The sequence below is a fragment of the Capsicum annuum genome, chromosome 1 (genome assembly GCF_002878395.1).
Source record: "Capsicum annuum cultivar UCD-10X-F1 chromosome 1, UCD10Xv1.1, whole genome shotgun sequence".
NCBI lineage: Eukaryota > Viridiplantae > Streptophyta > Magnoliopsida > Solanales > Solanaceae > Capsicum > Capsicum annuum.
In genome coordinates, this window is record NC_061111.1 from 251,440,785 (window position 1) to 251,453,233 (window position 12,449).

A 12,449-nucleotide genomic window follows, 5' to 3' on the forward strand; every position below is an offset into this window, starting at 1 on the left:
CTACAGCGCTTATTCGATTATTTCCTAATAATTGTTGTACCTCACAAGTCATATTAATTAGTTGACCAACACTATCTCGACCTTAAACTGCTGGAGCTTTATAAATATTTGGCATCTTGCCCGGCGAAAGGCTTCATCTAGCACCGGACCAATGATTCAGACAACAAGCCCCCTAGCCCCCTGTTCTTTTCCACGCGTGGAAACCCCAGAACTAGAATTAGTAGGATTGATTCTCATAACAATAAAATAAATAAATACGTTGAAATGTTTCCAAAATCTTTCTTAAATGATGATTAGAGAATGAACACTGTTACTTAGACATGAAAACTTACTAATAACTCCTTGGATACTGACAAGCGCAATCCAAGCCTTGTCAATCAGCTCAAACCAGTTTCAAACATAAAGTAACAGATATTAAGCATGTCGCGATTAACACAAACCATAGGGGCTCAAGGTTATCAATAAGAAAAAAGAACTTTAGCATGCGGAGAGGATCTTGTTAAGCTTAGGAAATCCAATGCCATTATTTCATAACCCGGAGACGCATCACTCTCTTGGAATGCAGCATCAATGAAAAACTCTTCTAGCACAATGGCATGCTTGAGCAAATATTTTACCAATGGCAGCACAGATCCGTAAAAGTTACGGAACTTGATGGTCTTCAGATGTGGAAATGAGCCGTTAAAATTATGTGTCTCAAACCTCCTGGTCTGTTCATCCTCGTTTAACCTTGACAGCAGGTCCTGTAGGATAGAATCAGGAATCAGGAAGCCAACGAGTTGATTGTGGATAAGCAATCTCAGCGCTTAGCAAATGTTACAATGTGGTATAAGCAAACAGTAAAAAGATGTTTCAAAGCATCTGATCATCTATCCTTGGTTAGACATCGTATTAGAAGAGTTGCAAAACCTTCTTGGCAATATGAACCTATTATTGAAAAGATCGAAGAGTTGATGCGTAAGTCAAGGTGTGACACATCGTTACGGAGAAGCCAATAGTGGGGCAGATTCTATTAGTTGAATACAGTCGCCTAATGGATCTAGCGAACAACATTTTCAGCTTAGACTCATTATGAAAAGAAGCTAGACATTACTTAAGGGTTGACTTGTGGAATCTTTCTTCCCGGTTTGATCCTTCTGTCAGCTCACATGTCACTTGTCTCACTTTTTCTCATTTTTAGTTCTTATGGGAACAACACACACAAGAGCTGTTTCCGCAAGTTATGTTGAAAATCTCTTTAAGTACCTACGCTAGTTTATGTTCAGAAATATTGTTCTTCCACTAACAGTTGTTTGATATGAATAAAATGAAGTAACAAAAATAAAGGTGTAAAAGAAACTTACACTTTCTCTGTTATCGTACCATTCAATAACCAATGTCTCAAGATCCAACGAGCTCTGAAGAAAGCTGCAAATTCCAGGGAAGTCCAACCGTCCAAAGGCTACGCCAAGTGTTAAGACTTTCCGGCTTGATGGTGGAAACTGCCACCCTTCCAACTCCAAGATGGACAGGCACTTGCAAAGAAAATAGACAAACCAGACTGTCAAAACAATGAAATATAACGTACTTACTAAATGAAATGCAAATTGTTGAATCATCAATAAAAACTTGGACTATATGACTGTGTTTTGCCACATCAAAGTGTTCATGGTTGTTGCGGTAACCCAAAGATGAACCTTTAGACACTTGGGGAAGCCCATCAATATGAGCGTATGGTCGACGTAAATCAATCCAAACTTTACATTGCGAAATCTTTATTCTCATAGTTAATCATACAAAAATTTGTTCAACTTAGATTATCCTAATTTCCTCAGTAACGCCACCGTTAATGTTAGTGAAGTGTTAATAAAAAGACCGTAGAAAAAGATTACCTCGATGCACCAGCTCCCCAAATTAAGAGTCTCGGCATGGGCAACACTCTGAAGAAGTTCCTTCAAATAAGATTCCTCAGATTCAAATTCTACATGAAGCATTGCATTCACAAGTGATGCCACATTTCTCTGCCCGATGCGTATCTCACTGCATGGACCACAAATCTGCAAAGTTTCAATATGTGGGGCTATTATTTCGAGCAAACTATCATCATAGTTTTCTAACGACAACGTTCTCAGTTTCTCAGAACTGATTTCCAAACGATTTATCCCTGAAACACTTTCCAGATTCAAGTCCTCCAAATTAGGACAACCAGATAATACCTTTTCCATCACATCATCTACCAATTCTACATACCCAATCGAAAGAGAAATGAGACTACTCCAATTAACACTACTCCCAATAGGGTTGGTGTTGAGTCCCAAGTCGAGTGTTGGGGTCGGGTGTCAGGGTCGGGGTCGAAGTTGGATCCCGGTTCAGGTGTTGGGTTCGCGTTCCGGATCAATCGTCGATGTTTGTTCCCGGGTCAAAAACTATTTTCCTAAAAAGTATTTACTACACTCTAGCTAAACACAAAAAGATATTTTCTAGATAATGTTTTTCCTTGACCAACCAAACACTAGTAAATATTTATCGAAAATATTTTCTGAAAAACATTTTCCACTAACCAACCAAACAGGAGAAAACAAGTAAGAAACCAAATTATTTTCCATGATAAACATTTTGCTTCATACCAAACACACCCTAAAAAACGAGCAATACAAATAAAAGGGTGGGGGAATTTCTTTCTTTATCCCTATCATACTTTTTGACGGACAGACGGAATGATTAAAACGAGTAACTGTGCAACTCCCCGAGGACCAGTGTCATATGGTTCGAAACTTGAGTGGATAATGAGTCCACCTTTCATAACTGACTTATGAAGAATGATTTCTTATGCAATTAGCATAAATAGCAAAGAATTAACACCCAATTTGTCGTCATCTTAAGAGAAAATAAGACATCTCAGATGTAAGACATTGTAAGAGTCGAGAGTCCAGATCCCAGCAAGATCAATAGAAGTGCTTGAGGCATTTCATTATTGCCTCCGTATGCTTAGGATTCCCGACAAACACACAAAGGTATCCCTTCAGTTCTTCCCAAAATTGTTGTCGGATCCCTATCAAATCCTTCGAAAATGCACTACTTTTGAAGGATCGGAACGCACCCAACATTTTTGGATAGTCCAATGGTTATAAGATAATATAAAAAGTTAACTCTTGACCCTTGGTATTTACTACTATTTGTATTCCCTCCACCCCCACCCCACCCTGCCCCACATTATATAAGGATAAATTCATTTGTATATTTAAAGATTCTTCTACAGGTGATATTCATATATACTCAACCTTATAATAGTTCACTAATTCAGCAGTGATCAATGACCTCTTGCTCAGCATAATCATCGAGTAATATGGCCTTTCAACTAACGTTAAAATATTTCTTTCGAATTGGTATCAAAGCTTTGCAGAGATGATGTTTAGCCCAGAATAGGAGAACATAAACAAAAGAACAAATTGGAATCGAAGCAACAGAATTTGACTTTACAAGAATGGAAGTTAGTAATATAAGCACGTTACCTTCAATTTCTTGGCATCCATTCCAGATTTAACCTTACAGAGAATGAAATTAGAATAGATAGGATATGGATCAAGAAATGGGACGTATTTCAAGAGATTAAATAACCTCTCCCTTTCTTGCACCAGTGCCACTTTCACATTCTGGCATAAATGAAGATTGCGCTTCCAAATAAAGTACAATTTCTTTATCTATGAAAGAGATTAGGACATTTGGGCAAAGTCATTTAGCGATATTCGAGGGAAACGTTCAACATCCTAAGATACCTCCAGATAAGTAGGATTCTTTAATGCAGCACATGCAACGACTTCAGCAGCAACAAACACATTATATGGTTGCTTTGCTTTCAATAATACTCTGTGGAAAAGCTCCATATCCGACTCTGCGTCCAGCTAAACCTGATGATCAGGATACCACTTTTCTTGGTCAACTATACTTAAATCCCAAACACCCATTTATGACACCACCTGTAAAGACAAATCTCACGAACTGGAACACACAAGAAGTCTTCATTACTACTACAATCTGATAATATGTATAATACCTAAAGACACTCAAACTTGCCTTTAGTTGGCAATTAAGCACTACAACTTTGAGAGTGCACATCTACACACCTCAACTTGGTCTCAACTGACAACTAAACACTCCAACTCGACTGTGTCTCATGGACACCTGACGCTGACGTGACACTTGAATTTTGGAGGTGTCTAGATGATCATTTTGTAAGTGTAGTGTTTAACTGTCACAATGGTGACGAGTGGAGATGTCTAGATGTGCACTCTCAAAGATGGAATGTTAACTTGCTAGCTGAGGCCAAGTTTGTGTCTGTTGATGTATTATTAATACTATGACAAGACAGACTGAGATGAGCATGTCTCAGACACAAATGATACGATCTTGCAGTGCATGAGCAAAAGAGCAATAAGAAGCATATGAGTTTTCCAAGCAAACATATTGAATTGTTTCATCGATGTCAAAAGAAGAAGAATGAACCTACCAGCTCTTTTGTTGTATGTACGACGAACAATCAGATTCTCATGTAGCTTGACCCACTTCATCTTAGACTCTATTCCAGAAAACTCAACATATGCTTCATCCAATACTACCAATATGGGCAGATGAAGAATTTTCAAAAGAGTTTCGTCATCAATTAGACTGTTCAACAACAAGATACATTGTCACGATAGAATGGCAACTTAAAGGAAGTTGTACCAAAATGGATAACGGCAAAAGAAAAACCTAACAAAAGAAAAGTCAACCAATTGGAAAACGAACAGAAGTACTGAGTAAATACAAAATGAGTTTCACATTTTCAATTCTCTGAGGTCCAGATGTTAGGAAATTACTCTAGAAACTCCTACATAGTAGATATTTTTTAGTAGACAAGCCTGTTGGTTAAGATGAGTGGTGTTTAGTGAACCACAAATGTCAATAGCTTGGGCAAACCTCAACTAATTGCACGATATAAATGCCACCTCCCTCCAGCAGGTACCAGGTAACTGTGTCCACCAAGTCTAAGATGGAAGAAATCACCTAATTTTTGGTGTAAAGAATTTTATTTAGATGAAGAGGCTTCACTACCTATGTGGGAAAACACTGGGTATGTTGTTATTGTTGTTGTTCAAGAGACTTCACTACAGCTTTTAGAGTCCTCGTAAGAAGAATATTGGGGCAATTTTATTAAGTACTCAGTAAATATGGTTTCCAGCACAATCTTTGTGTTGATGAATATAGCTGTACCTTTCTCAAGAAAAGAAAGAGAGAGACTCACATGCTGTACATTCTAGAGAAAACTACTACCACAAAGAGAAATAGAACAGGAACACAATGCAGAAATACCTCCCCTCGGGTTTACTAGGCGGAGTCCGAAATATACACTTTGGCTTAACTACTTTGGCAATCCGTTCTACATCCAAGCTGAAGTCTGAATTTTGAGGCAGTGCCAGTTTGAGACAGTTGCGGATTAAGAATTATCTGTAGAAGACTGGAGAATAATAGACGCTTTAAGTAAAAAAAGAAGTGACGAGTTTATTTCATTTTTGATGAAATGTATGAGTCCACCAAGTACCACAGGACCTGGTCGCTAAGGTAACAGATGCAATACAGTAATGATAGAAACAACAACAAAGCAGTAATATAGAGAACACTCAAGTTTACTTGGAAACTTCCTTGCTCAAGGGAAGTAAAAACCACGACCTGTCCTCAGGATTTCCAATGCTTCACTAATCTTCAAGCAACCAAGTGATTACAAACTCCAATAATCACCACTTCTTGTAATAGCTCTATTACAAGACAAGCATAGTAACTCTACCACACTTCCAACTAACTAACTCTAGCCACTCATCCTAGGTAAGTCTACCCAGGACTCAAAACCACCCAAGATGGTAAACCACACGTGACCAACTTACAAACAAACTGATTTGACTAGAGTTAAGACTTGGACAAGCTAAACATCTACTGTCCTTTATAAACTAGGAGTTGATTTACAATATGAGAGCAAGACACAACAAGACTAAGTGAACACTTGATCAGGTCCCATGTTGATGCATGAGCTGTGTATATGAAGACGGCTTTTGGTGTTTTTGAGAGAATTCTTGATGTCAAAAACCAGGTTTTGTTGTGTGTGTAAGTAGTCCTTTTATATGAGACAACAAAACCTAGAACTTCTCCCATTGGTCGAGGTTGAGCATCTCTACTGCCGTGCTACCAGCTTTCTGCAGGAAAGTACAGCTTCCAGCTGTAGTAGACTTGTCATCTTCGGAGAGCAACTTCATATGGGACCAGGTCCCATAGATACTGACCTAAGCCTCGATCAAGTCCTTTGTAAAATAGTTTGTGGATCATCAAAACTCCGAGGGTGTAACTATTTTACTGCCATGCTTTAAAGCATTGCTTTGTCTGAAAATAGAGCATCTGCATTTTCGTTGTACTCACTCCATTTCTTTCTTAAACATGACATTTACACAGTATGGTATTAACGAGCAACACATCATTGATAGGCAATGACCGGATGGACAAGTACTAGCAACAACTAATAACACGCTATAGTGATGCCAATGCAACTACTTGTTGAGAAAACTATCATTACCCCACAAAGTGCTTAAATAATCAGCTTAAGACCTAAATGATGATAGCTAGAAAACCAACATCCTTCAGGGAGAAAAATGTCGCACGCACCTAAAGCAGAGAACATTCAAATATCCGGCAGTAGATCAAACAAGGACAATATTCTCAAAAAAAATGCAAAATACTTTAACCAAAAGGGTAGTCTAATCATACTACTTACTGCATTATCAAATCAACGAGTTCATCAGCACCACATCCTGCAAGGATACACTCAGCTTCATGGCCAGAATCTTCAGCAAGTGTCGCATGCAAGGTACGGCTTTCAGGATCAGGATAAATATATGGAAATTTCATATCTCCCAACAACAACAAAAAAAAACCCAGTGTATTCCCACATAGTGAGGTCTGGGGAGGGTAAGATGTACGCAGTCCATACCACTACTCCCGGGGAAGTAGCAAGGCTGTTTCCGATAGACCCCCGGCTCAAGACAAGGAATAGTAATCAAAGTCATACCAAAAAAACTGAAACAAGACAAAACATAGAGATGCAACATACAAGGAAAGAGTAAACAAAGACTAGTAAACAATTGTAATACAAATTTCATATCTCCCAAAGCATCAAATACCTGCAAGAGATTATTACAACAACAACAACATACCCAGTGTATTCCCATAGAGTGGGGTTTGGGGTGGGTAAAGTGCACGCAGTATATACACAATTCTATTTATTAAATTTCAGAAGATTATAATATAATACATTCAAATGGTATACTTCAAAAAATTCCCCTAAACTTTCTATACATATAACAAAAATTCCCCTAAACTATAATACATTCAAATGGTATACTTTCAAAAATTCCCCAAAACTGTCTTTCTATATATATAACAAAACTACATTTGCTACTTTATCTAATCTGTACCAAGTCAAAAAATGGCTCTAGCTTTCTCTTTAGCACAGGCTTATTCGGATTCCCAAAAATATTCCATAATCTTAGTGTCTCATCCGCTGCTGCAGTCGCCATGGTATAGCCATCCAGACTCTGAAACATGTCGAGAAGGAAAGTCGGTAAGGGACGGCGAAATATGAGCATAAACGAACACGATGTGGCGTTATTGGTTAACAAATCATACCTGAGCCATATGAAGAACTCGTGATGTATGATCGAAAAGTTCTGAAATTTTTGTCATAGAAGGATACTTCCAAACAGAGAGCTGGTTGTCAGTAAAGCCGTGAGAACTCAAAAGCTCGCGCTCGTGTCTATTCCAAAGCAAGGAACAGACTTGTGAACGTGTATTGACAGTGTTCAAGCATGCCCCGATATTGGTGTTCCAAAACTTTATGCACTGATCTCCCACGCCGCCACCTGAGGCAACCATGTTACTCTGGAAAGGACACCAAGAAAGATCTTTTACAGCAGCTGCATGATCTGTCATATGCTGGATCCACTGGTGAGAGTTGTTAAAAGACCCCATCGATATGCTCCCTATATGGACCAAATTATCGTTCCCTCCACTAGCCAACAGCTGGCCTGATTCGGACCACTTCAATCCACATATCTCCTGGGTGTGTCCCCTGTGTGTTCCAACTACGTGGGATCTTACACGCACGTCATTGTTGATGATCATACTATCCATGCCTCCAGTTGTCAATATGTGGCCATTCCAATCAAGTGAGCCAACCCTTAATTTGTGTCCTCGTAATGTCCTCAGCTGTGTAGAAAGAAAAACGTTAGACTTCTGGTAATAATTAGACTAGAAGAAGGAAGACGGCGAAAGAAACCACTTACCAATTGGCTAGACCCCTGCAAGGTGTCCCACAGCTGAACGTGTGAATTATTCAAGGCAACTGCAAGGTGTCTTCCATCTGGTGACCAGCTGACGCTAGTCACCAGCCCAAAATCATCACCAACGGTGAGAAACTCAGTAGTCGAGCCATCAGAAGCATCCCACAGGTACACAGAATTGCCTAACCCAATGGCAATAATGTTATTGCTACCCCAGTGTAATAAATTGAGACATGAATCATCAGGAATGTCACGAGTATCCAGGGTCCTCTGCGGATACTGTTAACAAGCAAAAAGCTGTCTAAGTAAGGAACGAAAAGCCAAGATAACAACACATTTATTTACACACTAATACAATAAGTAGAGTTAGACAGTAAAGAAAAACTCACTTGGGGAATGTATCTCCGCTTTTTAACCTGTTGATTGTGTTATGGAGATTGAGAAACTCTGTGAGCCGAAGGTGGAGGTATATTCTTAAAAGCAAGGATCCTCGTTCTGTTCATGTTGAAAACTTGTGCTAACAGCTTCGAGTAAGCTTCTTTAGATGAAGAATTTACTCCAACGTGTTCCTTTTTAACCTTCCCACCACTGAGCATGTAATGTGCATAGAGCGATTGGGAATGAACCTGTCCAGTTGCATTTCAAGGAAAAAAAAACATATCAATTAAAATCTTTTGATTTGAAAAAAACCGACCTTGGATTTGAATACAATTTAGTGTCTCCTTTTGATTTTTTTGATTTTGAATTTCGGTGTAAATGATGATTGTATGATAGATGATTGTGGTACATACCAATTTTCAGGCAAATTGACTGATACACTTGTGGTTCATAGCACCTGAATTTTGGTTTCCATTATGCAATCTTAATTCGTTTGATCGGTTTTCGCTATATATGTTCTAGTTTTAGCTGTTATGCATCATGAAATGGCATCGCCAATGTGTTTTGATATTTATATGATATGTTGTTGTTGTTGTTTTTACAAGGTTGGAATTTTAATTGATACGTTCTTCTTCTTTTTTTTCCTTGAAATGCAGCTGGACAGGTTCATTCCCAATCGCTCTGCGATGGATTTTGACTATGCACATTACATGCTCAGTGGTGGCAAGGTTAAAAAGGAACACGTTGGAGTAAATTCTTCATCTTACTTGAAGCTGTTAGCACAAGAACTCAACATGAACAGAACGAGAATCCTTGCTTTTAAGAATAAACCTCCACCTTCGGCTGAGAGAGTTTCCGAATCTCCATCACATATTCAACAGTCAAAAGCCGTTAAAAAGCGGAGATACATTCCCCAAGTGAGTTTACTGTCGTTTCTGTTTTTTGCGCTAACTCTACTTATTGTATTCGTGTAAATAAATGTGTTATCTTGGCTAACTTAGACAACTTTTTGCTTGTTAACAGTCTGTGGAGAGGACCCTGGATGCTCCTGACTTCCTAGATGATTTTTGTCTCAATTTGTTAGACTGGGGAGCAGTAATGTTATTGCCATTGGGTTAGGGAATTCTGTATATCTGTGGGATGCTTTTGATGGGTCGACTACTGAGCTTCTCACGGTTGGTGATGATTTTGGGCCGGTGACTAGCGTCAGCTGGTCACCTGATGGAAGACACCTTGCAGTTGCCTTGAATAATTCGCATGTTCAGTTGTGGGACACCTTGCAGGGGTCTAGCCAATTGGTAAGTGGTTTCTTTCGCCGTCTTCCTTCTTCTAGTCTAATTATTATCACAAGTCTAACATCTTTCTTTCTACACAGCTGAGGACATTACGAGGACATAGATTAAGGGTTGCCTCACTTGATTGGAATGGTGGCCACATACTGACAACTAGAGACATGGATAGTATGATCATCAACAGTGACGTGCGTGTAAGATCCCACATAGTTGGAACATACAAGGGACACACCAAGGAGATATGTGGATTGAAGTAGTCCGAGTCGGGACAACAGTTGGCTAGTGGAGGGAACGATAATTTGGTCCATATATGGAGCCTATCGATGGGGTCTCCTAACAACTCACACCAATGGATCCACCATATGACACATCATACAGCTGCTGTAAAAGCTCTTTCCTGGTGTCCTTTCTAGAGTAACATAGTTGCCTCAGGTGGTGGCGTTGGAGATCAGTGCATCAAGTTTTGGAACACCAATACCGGGGCATGCTTGAACTCTGTCAACACAGGTACACAAGTCTGTTCCTTGCTTTGGAACAGACATGAGCGCGAGCTTTTAAGTTTCACGGCTTTACCGACAACCAGCTCACTGTTTGGAAGTATCCTTCTATGACGAAAATTTCAGAACTTTTCGGTCATACATCAAGAGTTCTTCATATGGCTCAGGTATTATTCGCTAACCAATAACACCACATTGTGTTCGTTTATGCTCATATTTCCCAGTGCCTTACTGGTTTTTCTCCTCGACATGTTTCAGAGTCCAGATGGCTATACCGTGGCGACTGCAGCAGCGGACGAGACACTAAGATTATGGAATGTTTTTGGGAATCCTAAAGAGAATAAACCTGTGCTAAAGAGAAAGCTAGAGCCATTTTTTGACTTGGCACACATTAGATAAGTGCTGGAGTGGAGTTGTTTAAGATAAAGTAGCAACTGTATTTTTTTACATATATAGAAAGACAGTTTAGGGGAATTTTTTGTAGTCTTCTGAAAGTTAATAAATAGAATTGTGTATATACTACAAGCAATTGCTCTTGTATCTTTGGGGGTTGTGATTGAATCACATGCATTCAAGGATGTGGTCTAACGATCAAGTAAACTAAAATGAATCACGAAAAATCAATGTTTTAATAGATTTAAAAGAAGTCTTTGTAATTTTGCTTTATTTATTTAGGTCTCGATTAACAAAGTTATTTGAGACATGTTAAAATCGAATTTAATGATCTTTTTTTCTTTACATGATGTGAAAGTCGAAATTGAGAGTCGTCAAGTAGGTCTTACTGATAGACTTGCAAACAAGTTTCTATAAACAGCTTATAAGTAGGTTTCTTCAAGCATTTTACAAATAACTTTTCAAATTACTTCGATTTTTTTATAAATAAAAACCTAACTCAGGTCATTTACAAGGAGAGAAGTTTTAACAGCTGAATTTGTTAGACCGGGGGAGCAGTAATGTTATTGCCATTGGGTTAGGGGAATTCTGTATATCTATGGGATGCTTCTGATGGGTCGACTACTGAGCTTCCCACGGTTGGTGATGATTTTGGGCCGGTGACTAGCGTCGGCTGGTCATCAAATGGAAGACACCTTGCAATTGCCTTGAATAATTCGCACGTTCAGTTGTGGGACACCTTGCAGGGGTCTAGCCAATTGGTAAGTGGTTTCTTTCGCCGTCTTCCTTTTTTTAGTCTAAATTATTTTCGGAAGTCTAACATCTTTCTTTCTACACAGCTGAGAACGTTACGAGGACACAGATTAAGGGTTGCCTCACTTGATTGGAATGGCGGCCACATACTGACAACTGGAGGCATGGATAGTATGATCATCAACAATGACGTGCATGTAAGATCCCACGTAGTTGGAAAATACAGGGGACACACCCAAGAGATATGTGGATTGGAGTGGTCCGGGTCAGGCCAGCAGTTGACTAGTGGAGGGAAAAATAATTTGGTCCATATATGAAGCCTATCAATGGGGTCTCCTAACAACTCGTGCCAATGGATCCACCATATGACACATCATACAGCTGCTGTAAAAGCTCTTTCCTGGTGTCCTTTCTAGAGTAACATAGTTGCCTCAGGTGGTGGCGTTGGAGATCAGTGCATCAAGTTTTGGAACACCAATACCGGGGCATGCTTGAACTCTGTCAACACAGGTACACAAGTCTGTTCCTTGCTTTGGAACAGACATGAGCGCGAGCTTTTAAGTTTCACGGCTTTACCGACAACCAGCTCACTGTTTGGAAGTATCCTTCTATGACGAAAATTTCAGAACTTTTCGGTCATACATCAAGAGTTCTTCATATATTTTCAGAACCTGTATTGACAGTGTTCAAGCATGCCCCGGTATTGGTGTTCCAAAACTTTATGCACTGATATCCAATGCCGCCACCACCTGAGGCAACCATGTTACTCTGGAAAGGACACCAGGAAAGAGCTTTTA

The 12,449-nt window shown here is 39.3% G+C and overlaps 2 protein-coding genes and 4 pseudogenes across 5 annotated transcripts; 3 read left to right on the forward strand and 3 right to left on the reverse strand.

Annotated features, from left to right (window-relative positions):
• Window positions 1-265: 265 nt before the first annotated feature.
• Window positions 266-3,895, reverse strand: LOC124885199 (putative F-box/FBD/LRR-repeat protein At5g44960). Of its 4 annotated transcripts, none has more exons than XM_047401673.1 (4): window positions 3,756-3,895; window positions 1,872-2,019; window positions 1,344-1,514; window positions 266-743 (listed from the first exon to the last, which is right to left on the reverse strand). In XM_047401673.1, exons 2-4 carry the CDS (start codon window positions 1,971-1,973, stop codon window positions 459-461), a joined length of 558 nt encoding a protein of 185 aa, XP_047257629.1. In that variant the 5' UTR covers window positions 1,974-2,019; window positions 3,756-3,895; the 3' UTR covers window positions 266-458. The 4 variants fall into 4 exon arrangements, with proteins under 4 accessions (XP_047257629.1, XP_047257626.1, XP_047257624.1 ...); XM_047401670.1 differs by having other exon boundaries at window positions 3,492-3,893; XM_047401668.1 differs by having other exon boundaries at window positions 1,872-2,036; window positions 3,492-3,893.
• Window positions 3,747-6,263, reverse strand: LOC107863050 (annotated as a pseudogene).
• On the reverse strand, window positions 4,658-12,235 carry LOC107850554 (annotated as a pseudogene).
• Window positions 9,368-10,096, forward strand: LOC124885284 (cell division cycle 20.1, cofactor of APC complex-like). Its single transcript, XM_047413348.1, has 2 exons — window positions 9,368-9,687; window positions 9,802-10,096. The coding sequence occupies exons 1-2, from the start codon at window positions 9,368-9,370 to the stop codon at window positions 10,094-10,096; spliced, it is 615 nt and encodes a 204-aa protein (XP_047269304.1).
• On the forward strand, window positions 10,114-10,905 carry LOC107850560 (annotated as a pseudogene).
• Window positions 11,802-12,382, forward strand: LOC124889689 (annotated as a pseudogene).
• The last annotated feature ends 67 nt before the right edge of the window (window positions 12,383-12,449 follow it).